Raw genomic sequence first — 17349 nt, 5'->3', positions numbered from 1 at the left:
ACCCAATATACACCTGGCTTTTTATGGGCTATTTGACCATGGAGACTGATGGAGTGTTGCATCAGGTGACCTGGCCTCCACAATCACCCGACCTCAACCCAATTGATATGGTTTGGGATGAGTTGGACTGCAGAGTGAAGGAAAAGCAGCCAAAAAGTGCTCAGCATATGTGGGAACTCCTTCAAGACTGTTGGGAAAGCATTCCTCATAAAGCTGGTTGAGAAAGTCCCAAGAGTGTCCAAAGTTGTCATCAAGGCAAAGGGTGACTTCTTTGAACAATCAAAAATCTGTTTTGATTTGTTTAACACTTTTGGTTACTATATGATTCCATATGTGTTATTTCATAGATTTGATGTCTTCACTATTATTCTACAATGTATAAAATAGTAAAAATAGAGAGAACCCTGGAATGAGTATGTGTGGCCAATCTTTTGACTGGTACTGTAGATTGGCAATAGGCTACAGCCATAGAGCCTCGACTCCATGTGTGGCAAAAGTTAATAGATATCTAGTAAATAGAAGATGGAATTAAAAATACGAAATTGAAGGTTAAAGGTGAATGATAGGCGTCTCTCTAGTAACCGAACGAATAGAACGACCGACCAGCTGGCTTGGGTAGCAACCCTAGATTTGTGTTGGGACTACGTCTTGTGGAAGGGTGAAAAAATATTAATCAAAATAAGGTTATTTATGAAAATATGTCAGTCATTATTTTAATATTTTGGTAACCCGTTGTATTAAATTGATAATGCCCTCGAAGCCGGTGCTTGGAGGATATATTGGCATGGGTTGTCTAACAACACCTGTGCCAATATATCCTCCTAACACTGGCTTCGAGGGCATTATCACTCAACTGTAGGATGAGAAAGTGTATGCACTGCAGCCTCAGTTATCCTAGCTAGCTAACTGTACTATGTATTCATATTTGATAATAAATAACCTAGCTATGGCAACTATTAGTCTACTATAGTGCGAGTTGGCTTGGTTGGTTGCTGTCTCTCCCTCCTCCTTTTTGGACACGTGATGACCTCTAATTCTTGCAACATTATTATGCTGTAATGTAATTTGATCTCTGAGAAAATAAGCTATTGGCCATTTTCATTTATACGATTCACATAATATTCAATAAATATAGTACCTAACATCCGATTTGGACCAAACTTGTTTTTTTAAGACCTGAGAAATCCAAAGTTCAATAAGCCACCCACATATCCCACCATAACAACCAGTATACAATATCAGTTATTTGTGTCTGACAAGAAGTATGGAGCTGTGGCTTGGGAGTATTGCTTCTTCATCCTTTGTAATGGATTCCTTGTTAATCTGATATTTTTCCCCCTGTTCAAAGAAATGAGTCATTAAAGTTAGGTTTATGGCCCACCATGATATTACCAAATTCTGACCACTAGATGGTGCTGTTCCTGTCATTAGGTGGGGAAAAAATCCATATCTCTGTGTCCAGTGTGAAGGAAGTTGAGGTAGTTTTGCGATTCAACACTAACTAGCCTTACCCATAGACTTTCAGTCATTGAAAGCTATCTGCTAGCATGAAGTAACCCTTTAATGGTGCAGATGGTGCTTGTTTTGGAATATAACGTGTCCTCTCTATTTGGCCAAGAATATCACCTTGCTGGATAACTTGGATGCATGAATTTCACCTTTTACGTCCATGTTATCATCCACAATTACAATCCAGTATTCATCATAGCAGCAAACCAGAAAATCAGATGCTCGCACATTCACCATTTTATATCTGGATTTTCCGAGGACTAAGTCAAACTTAATGGCATAATCTGTGTCAGTATCTAGGTTTCCATTCAATTTTGGACAGATTTTCATGCAAATATTTTAAAATCTGCATAAAACAATGTACATTTTCCCACCATATATTTTTCTATAACTCACTTATTGGGGATAAAAGTATGCACTTTTGACGTAGTGCACATAAAATAACTTTTGCGGTTAAATTCTTATGTATTGAATGAAAATACAAGTTAAATGGGTTTCATCGCATTTAATGCTACTGATGGTTTTGGCACAAACAGTTGCGTTATATAGCAAACGTTCCCACTCTGGTCTTGCCACTTGCGCTCTAGCCAACAGCTCGCAGATGCAGTACGGGTAGGCCACCTATATTGAAAATATTATGCATATACCGATGTAATTTTTATTTGTCAAAAGGCAGCCAAGCATCGATCATCGTCACTAGAATAAGACCCTCGCTTTTTAAAGGAGCATCAAGCACATCAAATGAACTTTCACCACCCTGTGAAGTTCATCCTAACTTATTTAATCTGTAGCCTAATAAACTGCATGGTTTCCCTAGTCGTAGTGGGAGGACCACGCAAGTTTACTTCGATATGATGATTATTATATCAATATTTGCTCATTTATGCGAGAAATGGCAGTGGAAGAAATTTTACCGACACCTTGTCAAATGAACAAATTGTCTGTCGGCATATATGAAATTGTACTGGCATATCCTGTTTCCATCAGCCCGGTTGTGACTTTTTTTCATTCGTCAGGTAATTTATCCGCATGAAGTGGTTGGATGGAAACCTGGTTACTGGAAACTCTGCACCTATGAGGCTTTTGTAGAGTGGAACAAAGTGATGGAAGCTGCAGGGTCCTGGCAGAGTCATTGTGTTCGCATATCTTTCCCTGAGTTCTATGCACACATTTTCCATGCTCTGTTCTATGAAAAACACTTTCACATCACATCTATGCACCACACCATCAGGTCCACAAATGCATGGCAGCACCTTGTCCACCTTTACTGCATTTAACATTAGTGACATTTTGATGTATTGTACATACGAACAGAATGTGTTCCAGATGAGCCGACTGCCACACAATGCTTCGGACAGACTTTATTTTTGAACGCTGCATACAGTTCTTTAAGGTTGCACAGAATGAGTATTTTCTGCTCGTGAATTTTGAATTTGACAAAATCCTTTTTTCCTGGCATAAGTCTACTTACTATATACATTGTCATTGTAGAATCTAATGAATAAATCATCAACTGGAAAATCATTGCCAAAGAGTGTTCTGGTTTGGCAACTCCATGATACCTTTCTCTGAAGCCAGTTTTATTGCTGCCTTTATGTAAACACTGACATTAAAGACCTCTTTAGTTTTGACTATAGACCATAATGGTTTAGCCATTTATTCATATTTGTGTCTTTTTTTACTTTCTGCTGGATAATTTTTTTTTTTTTTCATTAAGTAAATTAGCCTGTCTTCAGCATTTTTATTAATTTCTTTGAAGATCTCGGGCTGCTCTGAGGCGCCAGTTCTTTAGGAGATACATTGACAACTTGAGCAGCCTGCTGATGTATTGTGCATCTTTGATCTTGATCTGCACATTAAGATTTATTTTTGCGCAGGATACCTTGGAATGAGATGCCTCTCCTTTGAGCTGTAGTGGACTTAACACCAATGTCACTTAAACTGGAGTCAAGACAGGACTTCATTCTTTTAGCAGCCTGTTCACTGTCAACATCATGACCAGATGAATTTTGTCAATCTCCATTGTCACTTTTCATTGAAAGCAATGCAACATCATGGACACAATTTCATTCCAGGGATGACATTGCCACTGAACAGTCCCTTAATTCTTAGCTACCTCCACATTTACTTCTGAGTGATCTATTTACGGCTTTCTTGTGATTATTAAATGGATCACAACATCTTTTGAAGTTTGAGTAGATAATCAATAGCTTTTGTAAATTGTGTGGTCATCCTCAAGTCAAACCTGTCCTCCATGAAAACAATTTTAGTTTGTCCTCTTAGCTACCTCATGCTTCAAACTAACTGCCCTTGAATAGTCCATTGAATGGCAACTCTCAGAGGTATTTCCCTATGGTGCAATTCTCATTAAGGGGTTTCCTACTAGCCCAAAACGTTGGAGCAATTGGCAAGTGACTGAAATGCTGAGCATGACAACCCTATTAAAAAGAGAACCAATTAGAACATTTTCCATAAGAAACCGTTAAACCTACGCAATAAACCATTATATAAACAATTAAGCCTTCACCAATAGAAACTATTGCAAAACACAATGTGCTTTGGGGGTATTTACCTTTTTGAAGACCATTTAGAGACCAGAACCATTAGAACTGCTGTAGCCTAGTGGTTTGCTTGTTCACCGGAAAAGGTCTAACTGCTTCAGACCTTTTTTGAAGGGATTTGGCCACATACTCAATGTATTCTCAACCAATAAAATGTTGCTCATGAGGTTGAAAACCCCTGCGCGCCTATACCTCTACCTGGGTAGTACCCAAATTCAGCTGTTCTGATTGGGAGGTTAACTTGTCCTCATTCCGAATCTCAACCAATCCTAATCTTAACCATTAATTTGTATTGAATGTTTTTTATTTATTGACAACTTCTAACCGGATATAATAGTGAGCCTGTTTAGCAGCAACACCACCATCTAGTGGTCAGAACCTGGTAATATCAGGCCGTATAATGCACTCAAATGGTCTTTCAACAAAATGTTTCAGGAACGCTTATCTGTTTCAAACTACAGAAATGATTTCGGAACCATCTGAGATGGTGGGTGTCAATCCTCTTTCTTGTGTTTTTTAAGGTGGAATGACTCAGGAGGGATTGTAGCCTGTTGTGCTCTTCTGATATGAGTCTAACTAGCTTACTAACCTGGGCAAGCTTGCATATTTGAATTCAGCTTTAGTCCACCTGACAGGGTTATCAAAGATAATATACCTTTTAATCGATTTGTGAATGGGGACTCACTCTCCAAATTACAACAACAAGTAGGTCAGGACTGGACCGGAATGAGTTGATATTTTTACCTGAATTGAACCCAGCTCCCTTCCCCTGTTTCTAGGTGATATACAGCTCATTCGGTGGGACCTCTAAAGGCCTGCACTTCAACAATCTAATTGTTGGCCTGGTTCTCTTGACTAGAGGGCGTGATGAAGAAAAAGCTAAATGTGAGTATTGTAACCGACAGACTTATGGAACCTCTATAGATGCTTGTGTTGACCATGTAATTACAAGAATAATCATATAATTACATATATAATTTAATAGGATCTCTGAGAATAAAAACAAACAAATAGACCTTCACACAAATGGACCCCTCTTTTGTACTGGTATCTAATTTGTATTCTTGAAAATGTCTTATGCGATTCATTTTTGTGGCTCTCCTTCAGACATTTTCAGTCTGTTTGCCAGCGATTTGGGCAATCATGCAACGCGAGAGGACATGGAAAGCATGCTGCAGACTGTGGATGGAGAGATCCCACTTTCTCTCAGGAAGTGTTTCTCTGAGGTTAGCTCATATGCCTTATTTGAATGAATATGTATGGGTAGCTGCCAAAACAAAGGAAACGCCAACATGAAGTGTCTTAGTAGGGCTTTGGGCCACCACGAGCTGCCAGAACAGCTTCAATGTGCCTTGGCATAGATTCTACAAGTGTCTGGAACTCTATTGGAGTTCTTCCACAACAAATTCCATAATTTGAAGTTTTGTTGATGGTTGTGGAAAAAGCTGTCTCGGGTGCCACTCCAGAAGTGTTAAATTGGTTTGAGATCTGGTGGTTGAGAGACACACACACACTTTAAGCTCCTTTGAGACCCCTCTTTCAAAGTCACTGAGATTTCTTCTTCTAGCCATGGTATCCAAAATAATGGGCAACTAGGCATTTTTATACATGACCCTAAGCATGATGGGATTTTAATTGCTTAATTAACTCAGAAACCAAATGTGTAAAAGCACCTGCTTTCAATATGCGTTGTATCCCTCATTTACTCAAGTATTTCCTTTATTTTAGCAGTTACCTGTATTTTACTGTTTTAAACACACATTTTGACAGCCATGTTTTCACAAACTGTATGACCACCAGGGTGGTTGCAAATCTGCTATTACACGTTTACCAGGTCTATTTTATTTGTTCACTACAATCATGCCATGTATCCTTATCTAATGTAACCTTATCTAATTGTAAGCTGCTGACAGAACTTATGTTACCTGTTTGGGGTGGCAGGTAGCCTAGTGGTTAGAGCATTGGGCCAGTAACCAAAAGGTTGCTGGATCGAACCTCAGAGCTGACAAGGTAAAAATCTGTCGTTCTGTCCCTGAACAAGGCAGTTAACCCACTGTTACCCGGTAGGCCGTCATTGTAAATAAGAATTTGTTCTTAACTGACTTGCCTAGTAAAATAAAGGTTCAATATAATAAGTGCACAGGGCTGCTAATGCTACTTTACACAGGAAGATCATTCCAGTATGTCTTTTGTACCTTTGTTCAAGGCTTAGTGGAGTTCCTGTTATTTTCTTTACCAGGGTGAGAAGGTAAATTATGAGAAATTTAAGAGCTGGCTCCTACAGAACAAGGATGCCTTCACCTTCTCCCGCTGGCTCCTGTCCAGTGGGGTGTGTGTCACCCTGACAGACGATAGTGACACACCCACCTTCTACCAGACCTTGGCTGGAGTAACACACTGTGAGTGACTGTCATCCTGATCCTTTGGGAGATGTACTAAATAATAACCTAGGCTAGGGGTCTTGTCATGCCACTTATAGATTTTTTTTCTTGCAGTAGAGGAATCAGATATCATTGACCTGGAGAAGAGATACTGGCTGCTGAAAGCTCAGTCTCGGACAGGACGATTTGACCTGGAAACCTTTGTCGCTTTAGTTTCTCCCACTATTCATACATCCCTAAGTGAAGGTAAGAGAATACGCAGGATGTGGATTTAATTTATTGGATACTTCTTTTGAAGGCGGTCGTTACATCCATTTCTCCTTCTGTGCAGGTTTGTTTCATGCCTTTGATGAAAACAGGGACAATCACATAGATTTTAAGGAAATCTCATGTGGACTATCTGCTTGCTGCAGAGGGCCTTTGGCAGAGAGACAGAAGTGTAAGTAGATACAAGCACTAAGCCTTGCTGTTTGTCATTCTTTCACCACATTGTCAGTTTCAATGTGTGACTTTCCTCTTGTTTCTTTTCCCCAGTCTGTTTCAAAGTGTTTGACGTTGACCATGATGGGCTTCTGTCTCGAAAGGAAATCACAGAAATGGTTGGGGCATTACTGGAGGTGTGGAAAGACAATCGCATAGACCTTCTACCTGTAAGTACCATTTGGCCAGACTGGACATATGATGGACATACTGTAGATAATAATAACTGTTGTAATGTTTGTAGTTAGATTGTTTTGTTTTAACCTGTCCCATTACTACTTTGGGATCTTACTTAAGCCTTACCCTGCATCTGTCCCTTAAGGAAGCGGACACTAATGTCCATGCCGTTGTGGAAGACATCCTGAAGGAGCATGACACCACTAAGGTATTACCTTACTGCTTGCGTGACTTTGGATTCATATAGATTTCTTTAAAGTTGTCAGAAAATGTTGAAAGCGGCTATTGGTGGTTGTTGTGTTCTTTAGCAAGGGCATTTGACCCTGGAGGACTACCAAATATGGAGTGTGAAGAGTGCATTTGCCAATGAGTTCCTCAACCTGCTGTTTCAGGTAAGAGCCAGCCACCATGTGTTTCTACTTTGGTCACCATTGTGTGCTGTGTGCTTTTCTTGTTCTGCTGGATCACCAGTCTTCTGCTATCGTGTTGGTCTCTAGGTGTGTCATATTGTCCTGGGGCTGCGGCCTGCTTCCCCTGAAGAGGAGGGACAGATAATCAGGTATGTGTGTCTGTGTCACCATGTCAGTGTCCTTTCCTGCTGTCATACACATTCTTCCTTACCCCCTCATCAATCAATCAATCAAACACTCACGAACTCACTCACTTGTGTCTGCAGGGGCTGGTTGGAGAGGGCGAGCAGACACGGCCTCCAGCCAGGAGACTACTGGTTCCTCATAGCAGTGCCATGGTGGCAGCAGTGGAGGGACTACGTTAAATATGTAAGGAAGGCTTTTTTGCTGCTTGACACCATGACCATCTGTTTATCATACTGTGCCCATTCTACACTATATAATTTCTTTGCTGATGTGATTGTGGTTGTTGGCGTCTCTTCCAGGATAACAAGCATATTGTGGTGGAGCAGCCATTAGTGTTTGACACAGTGAGGAGTGGTGTAGGGATCGGAACCCAGGCCAGGGCAGAGCAAGGCCCAGAGGGGGAGAGCATGGCCAGCTCCCACAGCTCCACAGAGGAGAAGTTCGCAGACAACATCTCCAGTGCATCAGAGGCCTCCGAGACGACCAGCGGCAGTGAGTGGCTAAGAATTCTCAGCACCCCGCGTAACACTTAGTATTAGCAAAACAGTTGGATACTAGTACAGCTTAATAATAAGGAAATGCACCACTCATTATACCTGCCTGGCCTTGCATACTGTGTGCTGAGAGTGAGTGTACAACTGAATGTCATTGAAAACCATTAATTTGCTCTCCTCAGGCCTTCTACCCCGGGGCTCGACTGCTACGGATATCTGCTTTGCCCGTCAGCATGGTGACACAGACAACCAGTGCTTCCTGGGGGCTGATGGGAACATGGTGGTTCTAAGGCCTGGGGCCATCGATAACCAGCCTCTGGTCAGATCAGAGCCCTTAAAGGTAAGTTAGGCACCACAAACAACACTGTGGAAGGGGATGAACTAATTGGAGATTAAAATGTTCCTCTTCTTCAAACTGGCCTTGCCATATTATTTCAGTTTTAAATCTGTCCATCTTGAACTGTTCCCCCAGGCTCCCACATTGACAATGGAGGGGGGCCTACTGAGGCGCTCCCCGTCCCTGATTCTAGGCAGGGACTTTGAGGTTGTGCCAGAGCCTGTGTGGAGGGCACTCTACCACTGGTACGGAGCCAACCTGGGTCTCCCCAGGCCGGTACGTACATTTCAACTCTGCAAAGCAGGACCACTTGTGGATTTTCCATTAAACCATCACCATTATCATCCCTATTGATCCTGACATTGTGATAACCTCACATTCCCATCCCTTCTCCTGTTGGCATTCCCAGGTGATCAGAAACACCAAGACAGACTGTGCTGAGCTGGAGCTGTTACCCCGACACCTGCTCTTCCTGAGGCAGCAGCAGCCCCCCCCCCGCACCCCCCAGACCAACGTCTGGGTCAATATGGGTAAGAGGTTCCTCTGCATGTGTCTCCAGCGCTTCTCCAAAGGTTACAAAGCAAAGGAGGGACAAGAATAGCACAGTGCCCTAGTGACTTTCTGCCCAAGAGTGTCCAAGGCCATTCAGCATGTTGATCTGAAAAGCACGTCCACTCCTGACTGCGAATGATTGAAAGACCACTCGTGCGATATATGCATTCTGCCTACAACACAATCACGACTCAATCTTGCAAAGTTAGATTTGGGTGGTTGCATTGAAGGGGGCTGATATTATATTGATTCAAACATAATTCCCACATTAGAGGGAAGCGTTGATCTGTTTAAGGAAGTATGTAACTGGGCAAAGTAGTAAAGTTTAATCACTAGAATTCTCTGCGCGGGCTGGCATTCCTTCTGCACAGCAGTCCAGGAGGAGGAAGGCATTTAGAGGGAACATTGGTCACAAGACTTGGGGCAGCACAGGGACACAAAAATGTTTAATTACCTTTTTTTGTGACCTGAGTCTTTTAACCAAAATATCACAGATTTCCACATGCCCCTGTAAGGGCGGGAGGTTACCATGGTAGCACGACTAGAGTCATGTTTGTGTCTGTGAGATTGAGTCTGTCTAGTAGAAGCGTTGTCTTCTCTTCCCTAGCTGTTGAAACTCAAACATAGAAAAACAACCTAGCTTGTCAACAAAACAATGTACAGTGCCTTGCGAAAGTATTCTGCCCCCTTGAACTTTGCGACCTTTTGCCACATTTCAGGCTTCAAACAAAGATATAAAACTGTATTTTTTTTGTGAAGAATCAACAACAAGTGGGACACAATCATGAAGTGGAACGACATTTATTGGATATTTCAAACTTTTTTAACAAATCAAAAACTGAAAAATTGGGCGTGCAAAATTATTCAGCCCCCTTAAGTTAATACTTTGTAGCGCCACCTTTTGCTGCGATTACAGCTGTAAGTCGCTTGGGGTATGTCTCTATCAGTTTTGCACATCGAGAGACTGACATTTTTTCCCATTCCTCCTTGCAAAACAGCTCGAGCTCAGTGAGGTTGGATGGAGAGCATTTGTGAACAGCAGTTTTCAGTTCTTTCCACAGATTCTCGATTGGATTCAGGTCTGGACTTTGACTTGGCCATTCTAACACCTGGATATGTTTATTTTTGAACCATTCCATTGTAGATTTTGCTTTATGTTTTGGATCATTGTCTTGTTGCAAGACAAATCTCCGTCCCAGTCTCAGGTCTTTTGCAGACTCCATCAGGTTTTCTTCCAGAATGGTCCTGTATTTGGCTCCATCCATCTTCCCATCAATTTTAACCATCTTCCCTGTCCCTGCTGAAGAAAAGCAGGCCCAAACCATGATGCTGCCACCACCATGTTTGACAGTGGGGATGGTGTGTTGCTTTTACGCCAAACATAACGTTTTGCATTGTTGCCAAAAAGTTCAATTTTGGTTTCATCTGACCGGAGCACCTTCTTCCACATGTTTGGTGTGTCTCCCAGGTGGCTTGTGGCAAACTTTAAACAACACTTTTTATGGATATCTTTAAGAAATGGCTTTCTTCTTGCCACTCTTCCATAAAGGCCAGATTTGTGCAATATACGACTGATTGTTGTCCTATGGACAGAGTCTCCCACCTCAGCTGTAGATCTCTGCAGTTCATCCAGAGTGATCATGGGCCTCTTGGCTGCATCTCTGATCAGTCTTCTCCTTGTATGAGCTGAAAGTTTAGAGGGACGGCAGGTCTTGGTAGATTTGCAGTGGTCTGATACTCCTTCCATTTCAATATTATCGCTTGCACAGTGCTCCTTGGGATGTTTAAAGCTTGGGAAATCTTTTTGTATCCAAATCCGGCTTTAAACTTCTTCACAACAGTATCTCGGACATGCCTGGTGTGTTTCTTGTTCTTCATGATGCTCTCTGCGCTTTTAACGGACCTCTGAGACTATCACAGTGCAGGTGCATTGATACGGAGACTTGATTACACACAGGTGGATTGTATTTATCATCATTAGTCATTTAGGTCAACATTGGATCATTCAGAGATCCTCACTGAACTGCTGGAGAGAGTTTGCTGCACTGAAAGTAAAGGGGCTGAATAATTTTGCACGCCTAATTTTTCAGTTTTTGATTTGTTAAAAAAGTTTGAAATATCCAATAAATGTCGTTCCACTTCATGATTGTGTCCCACTTGTTGTTGATTCTTAACAAAAAATACAGTTTTATATCTTTATGTTTGCAGCCTGAAATGTGGCAAAAGGTCGCAAAGTTCAAGGGGGCCGAATACTTTCGCAAGACAAAAAGTCTCACCTCAGCAGACTATTGTTTTAAGTAAATTAGACCAACTTTTATGCCTGTGCGCAGCGCTTCTAAAAATAAATCTTTCACTCCGATTATAACGTTCGCACAGCCCCAGCCAGGCAGTGTTGCAGTGTGAGATGAAATGGGCTATGTAGGATCTGGGCCTCATATGTCAGAGCATTTGACCAACGCAACATGGTCTGTGGATTTTGTTCCACACCCGTTCCTGTGCTTTTTACCAATCATGTGTGCAGAGCAGTTCAATGTGTCCGTGGTGTCTCCCTGAACTCCCCCAGGTAACGTTCCCTCTGCTAGTGCCCCCCTAAAGCGTGTGTTGGTCTACACGGGCTGTTTCAGTAGGGTGGGCACCATCAAGGACATCCATGAATACCTGTCCCAGAGACTCCGCATCAAGGAGGAAGACATGCGCCTCTGGCTCTACAACAGTGAGGTTGGTGTGACTCATAGAAGGTTGACCATTCGTCAACATACACGGCAGGGTTCTACCCAAAGAATGTAAGAGAGGCACTGCGCTACCATGTGGACTTGGCTGCACCACTATTAAAAAAATAAACACAAATAAATAAATACAAAATGTCAACACACACACTGTGAATTGCTCTTGCCTGGACCTCATACCTATGGTCCCTGTTCTGTAGATCATTGAATAATGACATTAGTAGGATCCTTCTAGAAAAGAAACTGTGAAGAAAATTAAATAATTATTTTGCACTTAACCAGTGTGTGCCGCTTTATTTGTTATCATTCAAGGCTCTAGATTGCAGGAAATGGCACTTACAGGTGTTCAAAAAACACACATCTCTGAGTCCAAAGGGGGCCACAGCCCTCCTTGGGACCTCCCCCTCGACTGATTCATCAGCAACACCTTGTTTAAACAAATCCCGGGGAGAAGCCTACACTGCACAAACAGACGTGCACAGTAAACACTCAAACTCAAATACTCACACACACTCTAATTTTACAGTTCAAAACATTGTATTCCACAGAATTATCTGACCCTCCTTGATGATGAAGACCATTCCCTGGAGGGGTTGAAGATTCCAGATGAACAGTACATGGTCATAGAAGGTATGCATCGTAACGACTCTCTGTGTTTTTAATGGCTCCATCATGTATTGTCAGGATGAGTAGATGAAGACACTTTTGTTTTCATCAGTTCGGAACAAGGACATGAGCTGGCCAGAGGAGATGTCTTTCATCGCTAACAGCAACAGGATGAACAGACACAATGGTAAGACCATCACTGCATACAGTTACAGCACCAACACAACATTAGCACTCCTATTATGTAATCATTATTGATAATTTAACACTAACTGGGCTGATTGCTACTTGTGTATTATAGATAAGTCTGTCAGACAGTACTTGTTTTGTGGTCTCCAAACATATTGAAGGGGTCGTACTGACTGCTGTAGAAGCGTTTGATGGTTGAATAGCGTCCTCAGACTGTTGCCTCCTGCTGTTGTTCACAGTCCCTACTGAGAAAGGTGCCACTGGACTGAGCAACCTTGGCAACACGTGCTTCATGAACTCCAGTATCCAGTGTGTGAGCAACACCAAGCCTCTCACAGACTACTTCACCTCAGGAAACCACCTTTACGAACTCAACAGGTATGTGTGTGCATTATTTTAGACTTAAAAGAATGCATGCTTATTATACAAGAAAGTATTATTATACATGCTTATTATACTCTTTGGGCAGAACATTGTTCAAATAAATCCACAGCAAGCAGAGATGAGTGTGCAAGTTTCTTTTTAATTTGTGCTGTTTGTCTCCATAACAGGACCAATCCAATTGGGATGCGGGGTCACATGGCCAAATGCTATGGTGATCTGGTTCAGGAGTTGTGGAGCGGAACACAGAAGAACTTGGCCCCTCTGAAACTCAGAGTATGTCCACAAACAAGCCTCCAACTGACCCCCCCAATAACACTACAGACGACCAACCTAAATGTACTTTTTCCATTTTCTCCTTGTCCTCCGTCTCTTCCCTCAGTGGACGATAGCGAAGTACGCTCCCCGGTTCAATGGCTTCCAGCAGCAGGACTCCCAGGAGCTGCTAGCCTTCCTGCTGGATGGCCTTCACGAGGACCTGAACCGTGTTCACGAGAAGCCCTACGTGGAGCTGAAGGACAGCGACGGACGACCAGACTGGGAGGTTGCTTCTGAGGTCAGAGTTCATACACACTGTTCCTATCGTCATGGTGGGGAGATCAAGAAATAAGGCCTCAGGTGAATCACCTCATGTAGCTGTTGGGAGTATAAATGTTGATTTGGAGGTATAATATTAGATTTCTGTATCATCTTGAACTGCTAGAAGTTATCCTTTGTAGCTTACTTGGTAGAGCATGGTACTTGTAACGCCAGGGTAGTGGGTTCAATTCCCGGGGACCACTCAAACGTGAAATGTATGCACGCATGACTGTGAGTCGCTTTGGCTTAAAGGTTCTGCTAAATGGCGTATATTATTGTCTGGTGTGATGGTGAATTGTGTTCCCCCAGGCGTGGGAGAATCACCTGAGGAGAAACCGTTCCATTGTGGTGGACCTGTTCCATGGCCAGCTCAGGTCACAGGTCAAGTGCAAGACCTGTGGCCACGTCAGTGCACGCTTTGATCCCTTCAACTTCCTCTCTCTCCCTCTGCCCATGGATAACTCCATGCACGTAGAGATCATAGGTGAGCCTTATAAATCAAATTGTATTGGTCACATACGCATATTTAGCAGATCTTATTGCGGGTGTAGTGAAATGCAGTGTATACAGTACTACAGTGCAACATCCAGAAAATACATTCCAAAAGATTAAACATAAGCATCATATTGGAGATATGTTTCAGGAAGTCTGTCGCCTGTCCACCCTTTCTTTTACTGTACTCTGAGCTTTACAGTGACAGTGTGGTGTTGAATAGAAAGCTATTTTGTTCCTGTTGTCTTTTGAGGGAATGCATATTGGATCCTGTGCCTCTGAAACACTTTGCTCTTTGCTTCCTCTGTCCAGTCACTAAGCTGGATGGGTCATGCCCAGTGCGGTATGGGCTCCGGCTCAATGCGGATGAGAAGTACACAGCACTGAAGAGACTCCTGAGTGAGCTCTGCTGCCTGAATCCTGAGCAGATCCTCCTGGCTGAAGTACATGCCTCCAACATTAAGGTGGGGCCGTCATCTATCCTCCAACACTGTACATCCATCCATCACACTGTCAATATCACAGTCTGCACGTAGACTAATGATTGTCTACCCTATTTTTAGAATTTTCCACTGGACAACCAGAAAGTGCGTCGGGCGGTGAGCGGCTTCCTGTGTGCGTTTGAGATCCCGGTGCCAAGTGCACCCACGTCTGTGGTGTCCACTCCCACACAAACAGATGGTATACCAATTGGTTCTTCTGTTCATTAGCGACGTTTCATCTCTTTTCATTCCTTTTTTAAAGGCAATCCGTAAGAAGTGATGAAAGGGGGTTTAGAATCCAAAGAAGTAGCAACCAAACACACCTTGGAATGTAAACAAATGCACAGGTTATATTAAACAGATGAAAAAAGGTAGATACTTTGACACTGGAAAATATAACGTATAACATTTGTTCTTCGTGTCATCTCCAGAAGCTCAAGCACTAGCCTATGGGAACGCTACCATGGCAACTGACAGTAACTCTCTGAACCTGGGACTGATCCCCAAGGGCATGCCCAGCACTGTGGTTCCCTGTGGCACAGAGGGCAGCCTTGCTAACGGTCTCCCCGACGGCCCCGTGGTGCTCCCATCAGACAGCCCCTTCACTGGGTACATTATCACCATCCACAGGAAGATGGTAAGAACTGCAGGATGGGCTAAAGATGGAGAGAAGATTAGCAGTGCATCAAGATTAGTCAAAGTCTATATAATGCTCACTTCTAAACTGTGTCATTTTTGTTTGTTTCGTAGATGCGGGCAGAGTTATACTTCCTGTCCAGTCAGAAGAACCGCCCCAGCCTGTTTGGGATGCCGTTGATCGTGCCGTGTACAGTCCACACCAGGACCAGGGACCTGTATGATTCTGTGTGGACCCAGGTGTCGCGCCTGGCCAGTCCCTTGCCCCCTCAGGAGGCCAGCAACCACGCCCAGGACTGGTCAGTCTCTCCAGACCACTCTCTGTATTTTGACAGGTGGCTTTGCAGTGTTTTCCTAAAGGTACAGGTGTGTGATGCTGATCGGTGTGTGTATGTGTGTGTGAACACAGTGATGACAGCATGGGCTACCAGTATCCCTTCACCCTGCGCGTGGTACAGAAAGATGGCAACTCCTGCGCTTGGTGTCCATGGTACAGGTAATTAAGTCTCACACAGTACAACATATCACTATACGGTTGAAGATAGAGAATCTGTTCATTGATACCCTGTATTGTTGTCCCCCTCAGGTTCTGCAGAGGCTGCACAGTGGAGTGTAACAATGAGAGGGCTGCTGTGGGAAATGCCTTCATGGCTGTGGACTGGGACCCCACTGCTCTGCACCTCCGCTACCAGACCTCTCAGGAGAGGGTAAGAGAGACATGAGGCTGGGGATAACAGCAGCAATGGAACCCTAGGGGTCATATCAATGTATCTATTCAATATCTAATGGATATACGTCATACACTAAGTAATGTTTGTCTGTCCTGCAGATCGTGGAGGAGCACCCCAGTGTGGAACAGAGTCGCAGGGCCCAGGCAGAGCCCATCAGTCTGGACAGCTGTCTGCAGGCCTTTACCAGTGAGGAAGAGCTGGGAGAAGATGAGCTCTACTACTGCTCCAAGTGCAAGACCCACCGCCTGGCTACCAAGAAACTGGACCTGTGGAGGCTGCCGCCCATCCTGGTCAGACATAGAGCTCATTCCCTCTGCGTTAACTTCCCTGTCCTTTCCCTATTCATATTTGTGTCAATAGGCAACAGTTGAAACCTATTGAAATATACATGAATAACCCCCAACTCAAACATTTAATGCTATGTCTGAAACTCTAAAACTCCTTTATTCTGCCCATTTGAATTGCAGATAATTCATTTAAAACGGTTCCAGTTTATGAATGGGCGGTGGATCAAATCCCAGAAGATTGTTAGGTTTCCCATGGAGACGTTTGACCCCAGTGCTTTCCTGACCCCAAGAGATGCAGACCAAAGCCAAGAGAGCTGGAGGGATAAGCTGGGGGAGGAGCTAAATGACACAGAGGGAGGAGTGAAAAGGTCTGGGGGTGGAGACACTGTCTGTAACCCTGCCCTGACTCTCAACAATGGGAAAGGTTTGTATAAAATCTTGACGCGTTTCAGATGTACCTGTCATATCCCACATATTATTTTAAGGAGGCTGGTGTTCTTCTATGAATATGTGTCTGTTTGCAGACCCTCTGTGCTCAGGGAGGATGGTCAGCACCCCCCTCAGCAGAGACGTCTGTCCCAACTGCAGCCCTGAGAGTGAGGGCAGGAGGCAGGGCCGTGGTCTGGTGTTTCCCACGGGAAGCAGGTACCAACTGTCCCTCAGTAAGGAGAGCCTGGACAGTGGCAGGGAGAGCCCCATGGAGCTGGAGGCCAGCAGGACGAGGATGGGGAGCATGGGAGAAGGCCTCAGTGACTCCACCTCTGGTGAGGACATGGCCAGAGAATGTGACAACACAAAGTCTGTGTCTGAGCTCAACAGCAATGGCTACACCGAGAACAGCATGGATCTGGAGGCCTCCCAGGGCCAAAGAGACCTGGATCCCATGTATAACTTGTATGCAATTTCAGTAAGTATTAAGTGGGTCAAATATTTGTTTTTCTCTGTAAGAATTTTACTGTCCTAGCCTGAAGCCTGAGAGTAAAGTAACTGTCTATCTACCATCTGAAATATCCTCTAACCCCCAATCACTTTTGGGTTTGCAGTGCCATTCAGGGATCCTAGGAGGAGGCCACTATGTGACATACGCCAAAAACCCAAATGAAAAGTGGTACTGTTACAACGACAGTAGCTGTAAGGTAAGCTGTATGCCAAA

General features: G+C 43.6%; 1 protein-coding gene across 1 annotated transcript in view; it reads left to right on the top strand.

Moving 5' to 3' along the window:
- Positions 1 to 17349, top strand: part of LOC110537234 (ubiquitin carboxyl-terminal hydrolase 32) — a 30864-nt gene that overhangs the window by 8969 nt on the left and 4546 nt on the right. The window contains exons 3-33 of the mRNA XM_021623121.3: positions 4850 to 4955; positions 5178 to 5296; positions 6310 to 6469; positions 6566 to 6697; positions 6783 to 6890; positions 6986 to 7101; positions 7254 to 7316; positions 7417 to 7500; positions 7606 to 7667; positions 7785 to 7887; positions 8004 to 8196; positions 8381 to 8538; positions 8671 to 8811; positions 8945 to 9065; positions 11651 to 11805; positions 12362 to 12443; positions 12532 to 12606; positions 12848 to 12986; positions 13160 to 13265; positions 13372 to 13545; positions 13878 to 14052; positions 14373 to 14524; positions 14624 to 14741; positions 14974 to 15179; positions 15293 to 15477; positions 15588 to 15674; positions 15765 to 15885; positions 16008 to 16199; positions 16377 to 16620; positions 16721 to 17103; positions 17240 to 17332. Coding sequence (XP_021478796.3) covers positions 4850 to 4955; positions 5178 to 5296; positions 6310 to 6469; positions 6566 to 6697; positions 6783 to 6890; positions 6986 to 7101; positions 7254 to 7316; positions 7417 to 7500; positions 7606 to 7667; positions 7785 to 7887; positions 8004 to 8196; positions 8381 to 8538; positions 8671 to 8811; positions 8945 to 9065; positions 11651 to 11805; positions 12362 to 12443; positions 12532 to 12606; positions 12848 to 12986; positions 13160 to 13265; positions 13372 to 13545; positions 13878 to 14052; positions 14373 to 14524; positions 14624 to 14741; positions 14974 to 15179; positions 15293 to 15477; positions 15588 to 15674; positions 15765 to 15885; positions 16008 to 16199; positions 16377 to 16620; positions 16721 to 17103; positions 17240 to 17332 — 4353 coding nt within the window. The remainder of the gene's footprint in view (positions 1 to 4849; positions 4956 to 5177; positions 5297 to 6309; positions 6470 to 6565; positions 6698 to 6782; positions 6891 to 6985; positions 7102 to 7253; positions 7317 to 7416; positions 7501 to 7605; positions 7668 to 7784; positions 7888 to 8003; positions 8197 to 8380; positions 8539 to 8670; positions 8812 to 8944; positions 9066 to 11650; positions 11806 to 12361; positions 12444 to 12531; positions 12607 to 12847; positions 12987 to 13159; positions 13266 to 13371; positions 13546 to 13877; positions 14053 to 14372; positions 14525 to 14623; positions 14742 to 14973; positions 15180 to 15292; positions 15478 to 15587; positions 15675 to 15764; positions 15886 to 16007; positions 16200 to 16376; positions 16621 to 16720; positions 17104 to 17239; positions 17333 to 17349) is intronic.

Source organism: Oncorhynchus mykiss, chromosome 12 (assembly GCF_057628025.1).
Source record: "Oncorhynchus mykiss isolate SJ-2025 chromosome 12, ASM5762802v1, whole genome shotgun sequence".
In the NCBI taxonomy this organism is placed as follows: Eukaryota; Metazoa; Chordata; class Actinopteri; order Salmoniformes; family Salmonidae; genus Oncorhynchus; species Oncorhynchus mykiss.
The sequence above is the reverse complement of the archived record's forward strand: the minus strand, read 5'-3'. Positions and strand labels throughout refer to the sequence as shown.